Source organism: Amblyraja radiata, chromosome 33 (genome assembly GCF_010909765.2).
Source record: "Amblyraja radiata isolate CabotCenter1 chromosome 33, sAmbRad1.1.pri, whole genome shotgun sequence".
In the NCBI taxonomy this organism is placed as follows: domain Eukaryota; kingdom Metazoa; phylum Chordata; class Chondrichthyes; order Rajiformes; family Rajidae; genus Amblyraja; species Amblyraja radiata.
This window is the reverse complement of record NC_045988.1, coordinates 14,074,429-14,086,884: the sequence shown is the minus strand read 5'-3', so window position 1 is coordinate 14,086,884 and position 12,456 is coordinate 14,074,429. Positions and strand designations below refer to the sequence as shown.

Sequence of the window (12,456 nt, the reverse complement as noted above, 5' to 3'; positions counted from 1 at the left end):
TCATTTGTGTCACGTGTAGTTCACGATGTTCATTCAAGATTTAACGCGAAAGCTCGGGAGACGGACAAGTCACTCGCACAAATAACAGAAATGCCGAGTACCGTGGGAACTCTTTATCTACCCCCCGTTATATCGTGCGAGACTCGTGCTGGACCACGACCACTTCACTCTGGTGACATCTTGCGTCAACTCGCCCCGTGAAAAAGCCCCATAATGTTGTTTGGTGAAGGAGGTCCACCATCTGTACTTGGTCTGGCCTATATGTGACTCCAGACCTACCAATGCTGACTCTTAACTGCCTCCAGTCTGGGACAATTATGAATGACAACAAATGCTGGCTTTACTAGCATCTTCCGCATCCTGTAACTGAATAATAAATATCCAATTTATGTACGTAAATTTGTGTTTCGTTTAAGCTATGGGAAATTTGCTTATCTTAAACAACCATTTGTCATTTCATATATAACATCAGGCAAACTGCTGGAATAAAAGCAGACATGCACTTTAATGATATGTAATTAATAGGATTATGTCTTATGAAAAGAAATAAACTGGAAAGTAAATTAATGTTCTCCGTCCCCCAACAAAAGAACTTCACAGTCACCTCTGCAGCAGCGGATTACTTGAAGTCATCTAGATCAATATACAAAGCCACAGACCAATAGTCAATAAGCCATTTTCCAATTCATATTCTCAACCACAGGTGGCTGCTCTAATTATGATAAAATCTACATGTACAATTAAATGAACCAATTTAAATCTAAATAAACATGACTAATAATAATAATAATAATAATAATAATAATATGCTGAAAGCACTCAGAAGATCAATTCTGATGAACATTCTTTGATCTGAAATGTTGGCATTGTTTCTCTTCCCACGGATGGTGCCTGACCAGCTGAATATTTCCCATATTTTCTGTGTTTATTTCAGATTTCCTGCTTTTGCAGTTTGATTAGTCATTAATAAAAATGATATCCTCTTGAATGCAATGGAAGGGAATAAATAGGCATGAATCTAGGACATATTGCATCTGTATAAAAAATGCGGGGTATTCACGATGGTATAAATTCAATCTACTTATGGAGCCAGAATAACCAAAAGTTGCCTTTAATGGAGTGGGTAATAAAATGAACCGTATTACATGTACCATCACCATCCTACACACACTAGGGACAATTTACATTTATACCAAGCCAATTAATTTACAAACCTGTACGTCTTTGGAGAGTGGGAGGAAACGAAGATCTCGGATAAAACCCACGCAGGTCACGGGGAGAACGTACAAACTCCTTACAGACATGACAAGCACCCGTAGTCAGGATCGAACCAGGGTCTCTGGTGCTGTAAGGCAGTAGTTCTACCACTATGCCGCCATGTCACCCTTAGTTACTAACTAAATGAATTACAAATATTTGGGAAAAAATATTACACAACTAATTTTATAACATCATACAGATGACAATCTGTCCACCTGGCCACCCCAAGACCAACCAATTTATAACACTGCCCACTGACACAATGGAGTTGCTAGTCTTTGCCAATCACAAACGTCATGTTTTTTTGTTTGCTCATGATGCTCAAAATAAAAATAAGTAAGTTACCAGTGTTTCCCATCTGAAAATGTTGCTGTAGAAACAGATCCAGTTTTCTGAGAGGTAGAGCCGCCCCTGAAGGAGGATGTCCCTTTGGAGGGCGCATGAGTAATCTGGAAAATGTCAGGTCATAATAGAAAAAACATGAGTCATTACAAATATTCATAAAACTACTCACTGAAATCCAAGTGCCACTTATGAAACCCAAGAGCTAAAGTAATATATAGTCTAAAGGACAGCAGCATTCCACTTTTAAAGTTAGTCAGCACGGCATTGACTCAATTCATTTACATTAGACAGTTGCACAGATGAAATGAATGAGCCTACATTATAACTGTTCCGACCGATGTACTGTAAAAACTACTCTGGATACAAACAAAAAGCCAGCTTGTTTTATATTTTAGGAACTAAAATGCTAATTTTGTTTGTTACTAATCATGTGTACTTTGTCAGTGGACACATTATATCTTAACTTAGTTTAGTTTATAGATATTATATGGAAACAGGCCCGTCAGTTCGCACCGCCCATCAATCACACATTCACACTAGTTTTATGATATTCTACTTTCTCATCCACTTCCTACACATTATGGATAATTTTACAGAGGCCAATTAACATACAAATCTACATATCTTTGGGATGTGAGAGGAAACTAGAGCACCCAAAGGAAACTCCCATGGTCACAGGGAAAATGTGCACACTCCACCCAAGGTTAGGATCGAACCTTGGTCTCTGGTGCTGTGAGGCAGCACCTCTACTGTCTAGTTATCTGCCTTGCACAGTGTAACAAGATCAGCTTTTAAAAACAACTAACTTTTGAGGTAATAATTTTGAAACTGCCAAATAAGAATCTGAATTAAGCTTTGAAATTTTAGTCTTCTAATGGAAATAAAATTAAAGTCTAGCTTTAGTTTAGTTTATTGTCACGAGTACTGAAGTACAGTGAAAAGCTTTTGTTGTGTGCTAACCATTCAGCGGAAAGACTATACATGATTACAGTCGTGCAATCCACAGTGTACAGATATATGGTAAAGAGAATAATATTTAGTTCAAGGTAAAGTCCAGTAAAGTCCGATTAAAGATAGTCCGACATTTTCCAATGAGGTACATAGTAGCTCAGGACTGCTCTATAGTTGTTAGTAGGTAAATTCTGCTCCACTGGACTCAGTTAGGTAAATTAGATACAAATCAACTCGGGTTTGAAGGGGCACAAAACTCCATTCTCCACTGATTGTCAATCCACTTAAACCTCATACCAGTTTTGACCGATTCTGGTTCCAGTGTGCATTTAGACTACAGAAGCAACATCAATAAGATTATACACTTCCCTTATATTAACTTGATTGATTTGTTATTACTCTATTCATGAGATGTCTTCCTCCAATGTATGTGGTGAACTCAGAGATGGTGGTGTTCCTATGCAACGGGTTCCCTACCATTTATTAGTGGTAAGAGGCCATGTGCTTAGAAGGTGCTGTCTGTGGATTACAGCATTACTGAGGAACAAATTGCTGGGAAATTAATAGCATTGTCTAAATTACATGGAAAATAGGCAGACAGGAATAGATTATAAGGTTGTAATCTAAAAAACACACTGCTCTGAGGAATTGACTGCTGCAACACCCTGGGACTGAGATGACAGGCCACCAAAGGGGAATGAAACACCTTTGCTCTTATCTAGAGCAGGGCTAAAATGGGGACTTGATCCAGCTGAGCATTACAAAGTAGATTAATTGTGAAGACATTTTGCTTATCTTCATTGCAGGGGAACAGTCTTCTCCACAGGGCAGAGGAGTCTAAAGCATGAGTGGATGGGTATAAAGTGAGAGGAAAAGATTTAAAGGGAACCCGAGGGGCAAGTTTTTCACACAGTGGGTAGGGCGTGTATGGAATGAGCTGTCAGAGAAAGATGTAGGGCAATGGCAAATGGCAAAGTTTAATCGATATTTAGATAGGCAAATGGATAGGAAAGGTCTAAAGGGAAATGGGCCAAATGCAGGCAAATGGAACTAGCTGAGTTATAAAAGCCGAAAGGCCTGTTTCCATGCCGTACGACTATTGGTGATTCTGCCATCATTGACAAGTGTGACATTTGTATAGGTTCGTTGTCCCTTTAGCTATGTAATTACCCACCAACATTTAGTTTGCATGAAATTTATAACATTCATTTCAACAGAACTTCAAAATGTACAATATTCCACAAACCCCTGCAAACAAGCAAACTTTGATTACATTTCAGTAGGAATTATAGACCAAAACACAAATAGAAAATAGTTACAGCAAAACTGCAGTATCGCTGCAGTATCTTCTGAAGAGACAATTATTCAATACTTTAGCCATCAAAATGTATCTTATTTACTGTGCTAATAATGATAACTGTGGCCAGTCTTTTTCTAAAGCATGCTTGTGAAAAGTGGCATAGTTGATACATGTGGATGCTTATGCTTTACCAACAATGAGTCGTTCTGTATCTGGCAGCTGCTTAAAGAGTTTTCTGAAATCCTCGTTCCGTTGCTTGTATGTTGGACTCAAAACCTGAAACATAAAACCAAGCTACTTTTACACTGTTTTCTTAGATTCTCCAATGAAAATGATTTAGAACACTGCAAGGCTTTCTTTACTGAAATATGAGCAAAATCTGACCATCGATGAGGATATATTAAAGATAATTTTAAAGTAAATTGATGAAACCCACAGGACTGATCAGTTTCTCTGATGATTTAACAGTATTACTCCATTGGCCTGTAGTGAGTAAAATTAGTTGAAGTGTAGAAATAACATTTCACACAAGCTGTCAACTTCCTGATGGCCAAGCTATACTACCCTCTTTGTATTTCTTCCAGATCTAGATTATACGAGGCTCACCTCTTTGTAAACCAAAGGCAGGCCCACCATGTAGTCCCTGGACCATATTTAAAACTATACTCCTGTTACATGAATCTCGTTAATGCCATAAAAAAAAGGATATTCTGACTTATTCATTGATGACAAACTAGCTCTTAACATTTGTTTCCTCAAACTCATAAAGGACAAACTGTTAAGTGTCAAACCAAACTGGATGCTGCCCGTTGTCCAAGTTTACTTCGACCTGAAGTATCTGCCAACCTGCACTTACCTGGGGTGGATGAGGAAAATTGAATGTTGAATGGCTATAGCTGGAAAAAAGTTTGGAGCGTGATAGCAGGCTCAAGCGATGTACTGATAATGCTCTATCCACCATTAAGGTCTGATACCATTGGACAAATAGCAAAGCTTGGTAAGAGCTTCATTTCATGTCAAAGCTGAAAAAGGATTTTTGGAGTTTTTAAATGTCTGTAATATTCAGAGATATTTAAATACTACTGACATTTTATTTTTTAAAAGATACTTAATGAAAAACATACTAATGCACTAATAAATAATAAACAAAGTGAAAGAAACAATTCTCCTATTGCAATTTAGGTTTGGAATCTCTATTCAAATGAATGGGACTCAGATCACATGCCTGATTTGGATGGTGCAGTCATGAGGGTTTTCTGGCAAGGCCTGCATTATTGAATTACACAGCAATTCCAGCACTGAAGTACAATCTTGGATGCACTGACATCCGTCACGTAGCACATCCCAACCTTACAGTAAGTCTCAGACTTACTTACCTAGTGGCAGCAGAATGCTAACAACCCCGCACAATTTAACTCAAGAACTCTGCACATCAGACAAAGTTGCCAGGATGCAAAGCCAGCAACAAACAAAGCCTGAAGAAGAGGCTTGAACACTCTGGTGAATTCTTCCACAAAATTATACAGGCTATTGCAGTGGTCAATGTTTTCAACAGATTCTCAAATAATTTTTGGAATATAATCGATATGTGATTACATAGAACATGTATTGTTCTGGCTTCTAACTGGAAAAAAATCACAATATTACCACACATATTTAGTTCTGTTAACTTGCAAGATTAATATGTATGCACTGTAAAATTCTGATTAAATATTTCTATGAAACAGCTTTGATTATATATAGAAACTAGATGGAAACTTGGTAAATATGTACGAGGCACATAAACATTTCACATTTGTACACTGAATACACCAGAAGAGGCTTATTCAAATCCACTTGTTTATGAATTATGTGATTTTTTCTGATCTTTTAGTTTACAATACAAATCCTTAACAGATATTGTATGAAATTAATTTATAGCTACTTTATGATATTACAACCACATTTTACCACTGACAAAAATCAACATTGAAAATAATTGCGAGACACATTTGAAATTGAAGACAATGCATTTCGTTGTCTCTGTACTGTACACTGACAATGACAATTAAAATTGAATCTGAATCTGAATGATTTTAAATCTCATGTGTTTCAAATCTACAAAATGCACAATAATTTATTTATTTCACTTCCACCAATTACAATAGCGATATAAAGCATATTTTTGTTCCTCCTTTCTCCCTTCAAAGAATTCTACACATCAAGAACCTAACAGAAATTAAGCGTTTTTTTCTTCAAGCACAGAGGTATGTAACACAGAAGCTGGGCTTCGGCCACCAAATCCACACCAATCATCATGTGCAGATTTAGACAAATACTACATATTTTTAAATCTCACTTTCTTATCAATGACCCCCACCTACAGTAAGCACAAGAGCTAATGTATTTTAATTAACCTATGGCCCCACCAATCTTTGGTATATCGGACAATGGAGCACCCAGAGGAAATTTCTGCGACCCATGGAGATAGTGCCATGACAACACCAAAGGTCAGAATTGAACTCAGGTCTCTGATGCTGTGTGACAGTGACTGTACTAGCAGAATCACACTGTCACCTATTCGCAGAAATAAAGTAGAGGACACTAAACATGATACAAATGAATGTAAACAAGATTATTTAAATCTAAATGATCTGTGTTTGGAATACATTTGTACTGTCAGAATTAAAATAATGGTTTATTTGCCTTATACCAGAAAATACCATAAATCAAAATATACCTTAAGATTGAGCATAAGTTAAAATTTAAGAACGGTGAAATAAAGATCCACTTATATTGTGTAGATACAGTAACTGAAAACCCAAAAGGACATAAATACACTGGGTTAGGATAGAGTTGAGCATCATAGTAGCTAGATTTTTTTTTAGTATGATATGTATCTTGCAAATTGCACAAGAAAGACATGACCATTGAATAACAAAGAGAAAGACCAATAACAATCTATATGAAAATTATTTTTGTCCTTAGCTAATATTGTCCAACGCAGGTGACAGACTAGTGATTAGAAACAGGGAAACTGCTTTATTTTTCCTTCCCAAAACAGATGCATTGCAGCAACGTTAAGTATTATCATGGCTAAAATCAATTAGAATTGACCAGAGTTTATCTCTGATTTCTAATCATCACATTGTATAATATTCACACTGTCAGCAATGGTTAGGTTGATACTAATGAGACAAATAAAATATGCAGACTTAAAGTCTGTCTATGAAATAAAACACCATATTTGGATTAATCCAGTGATTCTTCAAAATTAGAGGATGTAATTATTCTGCAGCTATTGACAATAAGAATACTTCAGAGAAATTATAAAATATTCTTTTTCCGATTACTGCATGCAAGATTGGAGTAGAGTAGGAAGTGGTGGGTGAATAGGACGTGCCTTTCTTAAACTTCTGTGACCATCTACAGCAGACATTTCAAGCACTTTTTCTTTGACAAAAATGCCAGCAGTGCAGATTTTACAAAATTCTCTAAATTCACTGGAAATGTAAACAAACCAATATCATGTCCTCTTGCAAGCTGACATCCCTAATATTGAGATTGTTGTCATGTCCGGTCAGCTATTTTGGGCAGTCCACGTCGTTTGCAGGCCTAACATCAGACTCCCAAACAGATACTCTATTCCATCCACTCCCATGGGAAGAGATTGCCAGACAACAGAAGAAAGGATAATGGGATTGCTCAAAGCTTTCTTTGGGAAATGCAGCATCCCACTGACTCCTGGGAATCTCTGGCCTATCTCCATTCAAAGTGGAGAAGGAGCATTCAAGATGGTACTGAGAACCCCAAAGCCATACTTCTGGAAAACAAAAAGGCACAGCGGAAAGTGGGAACTACCTCAGAATGACCCACCCACTGCTCCATCAGCACCCCCTGCCCCAACTATGGACGAGTCTGCAGTTCATGCATTGGCCATATTAGCCACCTCCATACCCTTACATTGGATTGGTTGAGTAAGTTATCCTTGATCCTGTGGGATGGTCTAAGAAAAAAAATGATCAGAGGTGCCTGGTTTGAACATTCCAGACATTTTGGATTTGCTTTCTCTTCTGTTGATTCCAATTGTGTTCAGAATATATAGGTAATGTATGCGATATATGCTAAATAAAAGCAAGACAGATTGCAGCAAAATCCATTTAACTGTATTTTCCTGTTCACAATACATAATTAAAGAATCAGGTCCAATGATCAAAATTTAAGTTCAGATTCAAACTAAGTATATATATGATCAAACTAATTATCACAACTTTCTCCTTGCATGCTCCCCCCTTCACCACATCAACCTACATACCCTAAAGATACCCAATAAGAAACTGTCCTTAACTCCTGCTACTTTACTTGCTAGTTACATACCACATGAATACCTTGACCGTATGATTAGTTATTTCTTAGTCTGGACAGCAATTTTAGGCTTTTTGGAATTATGGGAAATAACACAGCTCAAATTAACACCAAACAAAGCTAGGGTTCCTGTTTTGTATATCCACCTAATTACTAAAACATCAAAACCAGAATAAACCCCAAGCACCATCAGTGTCCTGTCCATAATTACATTGCATGTCCCATTTTTAATGTCGGAATTTACAAATACTTCATCTGAATGGGTCTGCACACTCTAGGGGTAAAAACTAACTAGTTACTGATCTTTTGAAACTAGAGTATATGATATATTTGAATATATCCACAGCTTCCTTTACCCCCATTATCTTCCTTATTTGCCTCTCCATTTGCAAAAATTCCCTCTGCAAACCCTTAAGGTTCCGTTGATGCTGACATGCATTAACATGAATACTATCTACAATCTTGAAGTATAGAAGAAAACAATTCAAACCATTGTGGCTACATTGACACTGAAAGAGCCAAGACACATAGTGCTGCTCTTTTGTGCTCTTCCAATGGCCATGGCAGTATTTCCTTTTCAAGTTTATGTACCACGTGGTACATATTACATAACGAGAAGATGTACCATATTACATAATAGGAAGAAGACTTTTTTGGTGTTTATCTATTGATAAAATATTGAGATTGGTTCATAAAATCTTTCCTAATCTTTGAAACTAATGAGAGCATCAAGTACAGGTTAAAAGCAGATCAAGATGGTACAATGTCCAATTTCTGAGAGAGACCCTTACTTCAGGTGTTTCTGCAAATACACAGCAATTAAAGCTGACTTTGCACAACCTTGACATCTTGATGTAGTGGGCACTTTGCTGACATTCCTCAAATGACAAAGGACAAAGAGTGCTGGAGTAACTCAGCAAGACTGTACAATATGGCCTGTCGGTTCGGGACCGTTCTTCAGATTCGACCCGAAATGTCACCTATCCATGTTCCCCGGTGATGCTGCCTGACCCGCTGAGTTACTCTAGCTCGTTGTGCCATTTTTTGTAAACCAGCATCGGCAGTTCCTTGTTTCTAATATGGTTCATGCAGGCTTTCTTCACATCATTTGGATGTTAAGGTTCCCTTTTAAATTCTCTCTTGAATTTGTTAAGTGTTCATAATGGACAACATTTATTAGTATTACAGAAGGTTGTGTCAGGTTTCAAGAAAGATAGTTGTCAAAGGCAATGTAGGTATTCACATGTATAAATGTATCTATTTAATAGTGGTCATTCATTTGTTGAAACAGCTTCAACCTAAACACTACCAAAGCTTCTGACAGCTGTAAGAAGTCCTCAAAAAAGTCCAAAACACAAGTATGCTTCAATTTAAGCAATATAAATCATTCATAGATAGGCTGAAATGATTAATGTCACAAAGAAATATCTACAGATGCAGTAACGGATGCTTTCGTAAGGCTGTGTTTACACGTGCCATCTAGACATTGTTGGGAACTTTGCCTAGAAGGGTATTTGATATCAAAAGATATAGGAAAGGCTCCATTCCAACCTTTAGCTTAAAGCGCACAAATAAAAGTCAGTAATTATTTTTGCAGTTTCAAGTATTGGTCATCAGACATGTACATCAATCTATTGCATCATCTCGGTTGGTTAGCTCCAGTTCAAAAGTACTTTAAAGTCTGGTGTATACATTGGAAGTTCTGGAATGCAACTAATACTCCAAGTAAAAATACGTAATTTGTACCAAATGGACAATTATAAACTAAAAGTGAAAGTTATATAACACCAAGGCATATACACCAGATTTTAATAGTCCACTGGAAGAAATACTTTTTGGTCATTAGTAAATGCAAAATTCTGGGAGTTTATCAAGACAATTAGGTAGAATTGATTGCAGTTAGCATGGAGATATGGATTTTATGAAATAGTCCATTAGAGAAGCATAAGGTACTTGCATTGAACACTTGTGGTTGCAGATTGGAGTTCCAGCACCTACCAGCAGTCCAATCCACAAAAAACACATGTACAATGGTTATTAGTCTTCAATAGGGCTACTAGGTGGGACGGTGGAAAAACATCGTCCAACTCACCCCGCAGCAAGCACAACTCCTATCAACTGAACATGGAGCACCATCAGAAGTCGTCAAAGAGAAGCCTGCGTTGCCGTCCGCCTCGCCCTCCTCGATTAAGGAGGATACTTTGGGGTGAGTGGCCTTGGGTGGAAGGAGGGGAAGGAAGAAAATAGAGGGCATGAAAAAAAACATTTGAATTGTATCATCACAAATGGCTGATATCAACAACAAAACTGCAGAAGGTAAAAAGTTGAAGAACAACTTAAACCGGAAGCTTTTCAGTTAGAGCTGGTGGAAAAAATACTTTTCTCCCACCCTTCCACCAATCATTGTCTATAATATTCCTCGTGATAGCTTTGTGCAAAAAATGGCTGTGCGGAGCAAAACTGGTTGGTACGATTGTGGACGTTACTTGGGCTATAGTACATGGAGCTGAGGGCAGATTACCATTGACTGCTTATTGCAGAAATACATTAAGCTGAACTCCCCTTCCAAACAATTCAGCTCTTTCATGCATTTGGGCTCTCGCATTCTTCCATCCCCGTCCACCTAAATAGATTATGAATAATTACTAGATACTCAACGCATCAAGGAAACTGGCAGGAAATACGTTTAAAGGATACTGTTGTTAAAGAGAACTGAAAGTCAAAAGGGACTACCCCTAATTCAAGATGCTAACTAAACCATCTGTTTTGAAAAACTATGCTTTAGTTAAAAATTATTGCAACAGCACCTTATCCAAACTCTGCCTGTTTGTCACCCTGGTACAAACCAACTCTGTGATATTACTGGGACACAGACAATTTGAACCAATAAATGAGTGTCATTATTGAGTCATAACACCAGAAAAAATAGCATTCGTCTATTAGATTTTTTAAATGGAAGCAGTCGAGTACTTGAAACTGAAAGTGCATCGCAAGATCTCCCGTCCCCTTCAGACGTAAATCTGGGTAACCGCATGATTTTAAATCGTTGCAAATGATGAGAATACTCTTTTACGATCATGCCATATGTTTGTTTCATTGCAAGACACGTGCTCTGTACCTGCAGCATTCCGAAGCTTATATGGGAAAATTACTCATGAGATGAGGTTTAAGTGTACAATAAAGGCAAAATGCACATTTGTGAACTTATTCGTTTCATGCAGTGAAGTGGTCACATCACGAATTTTTGACAAAACACAGATGATGATTTAAAGGTGGCTTGCCAGATGTCCTACAAAACTCTTGCCCCTCACAGGACAGCAAATTGTCTCATTTTCAAATTGAAAAAATATATAGCAAAAGTATCTGTACAGGATTCAGTGGGGATGTTTGTTCTCAATAGCTTATTGAATAGTGTTGGTATCTGGTCTCTGGCAGAAATTAGTGACCTGCATGCTGGGAACAGTAAAGGTTTCTGCTATTGCTAATATTTCCCATGTATTCCGATCGATGCAGGTCACCTCCATTTCATTGCAAGGCCAGATAATTGTTAATATTTTACTCCACATTCCTTGGTGGAAGTAGTTCCTGGTACTCTTCTCATATTCAGGCATATAAGGAAAGGCTGATGTAAAGCCAGGACTGTGGTCACACGACCATTTAGCAACAGAGCCGAAATATGTCCCTCAAATTGCCAATCTATGAATTAAATATTAAGATTGGTTAGAAAAGCAAACTCCCATATCACCAGCTATCTTTTTGAATTGGCTCAATCTAATTAATACCAAAATTAGGCTGAAAAAGGGGCCACAGCACTATTGCATGCATATGTTGATTGCCGATGCTATTTGCAACTACAAATCTGTCCAATCATTCATTCGTTAAATCAATACACAGAAACGTAGGTGTTGAACATTGATCATGAGTGGAAACGAAAAACATCCTTCATTGTGGTAGAAGGAACAGAGGAAGGCTCTCTCTCTCTCTCTCTCTCTCGAGAGAAGGAGGAGAAGAGAGAGAGAGAGAAGAGAGAAGAGAGAGAGAGAGAGAGAGAGAGAGAGAGAGAGAGAGAGAGAGAGAGAGAGAGAGAGAGAGAGAGAGAGAGAGAGAGAGAGAGAGAGAGAGAGAGAGAGAGAGAGAGAGAGAGGAAGAGAGAGAGAGAGAGAGAGAGAGAGAGAGAGAGAGAGAGAGAGAGAGAGAGAGAGAGAGAGAGAGAGAGAGAGAGAGAGAGAGAGAGAGAGAGAGAAAGAGGGGGCACG

The 12,456-nt window shown here is 37.8% G+C and overlaps 1 protein-coding gene across 12 annotated transcripts in view; it reads right to left on the bottom strand.

Moving 5' to 3' along the window:
• The window catches only part of gramd1b (GRAM domain containing 1B), a 406,068-nt gene that overhangs the window by 36,420 nt on the left and 357,192 nt on the right, over positions 1 to 12,456 (bottom strand). For all 12 annotated transcript variants that reach the window (XM_033049646.1, XM_033049640.1, XM_033049641.1 and 9 more), the window contains 2 exons: positions 4,048 to 4,132; positions 1,606 to 1,709 (listed from right to left, as the gene is read on the bottom strand). In XM_033049646.1, coding sequence (XP_032905537.1) covers positions 1,606 to 1,709; positions 4,048 to 4,132 — 189 coding nt within the window. The remainder of the gene's footprint in view (positions 1 to 1,605; positions 1,710 to 4,047; positions 4,133 to 12,456) is intronic.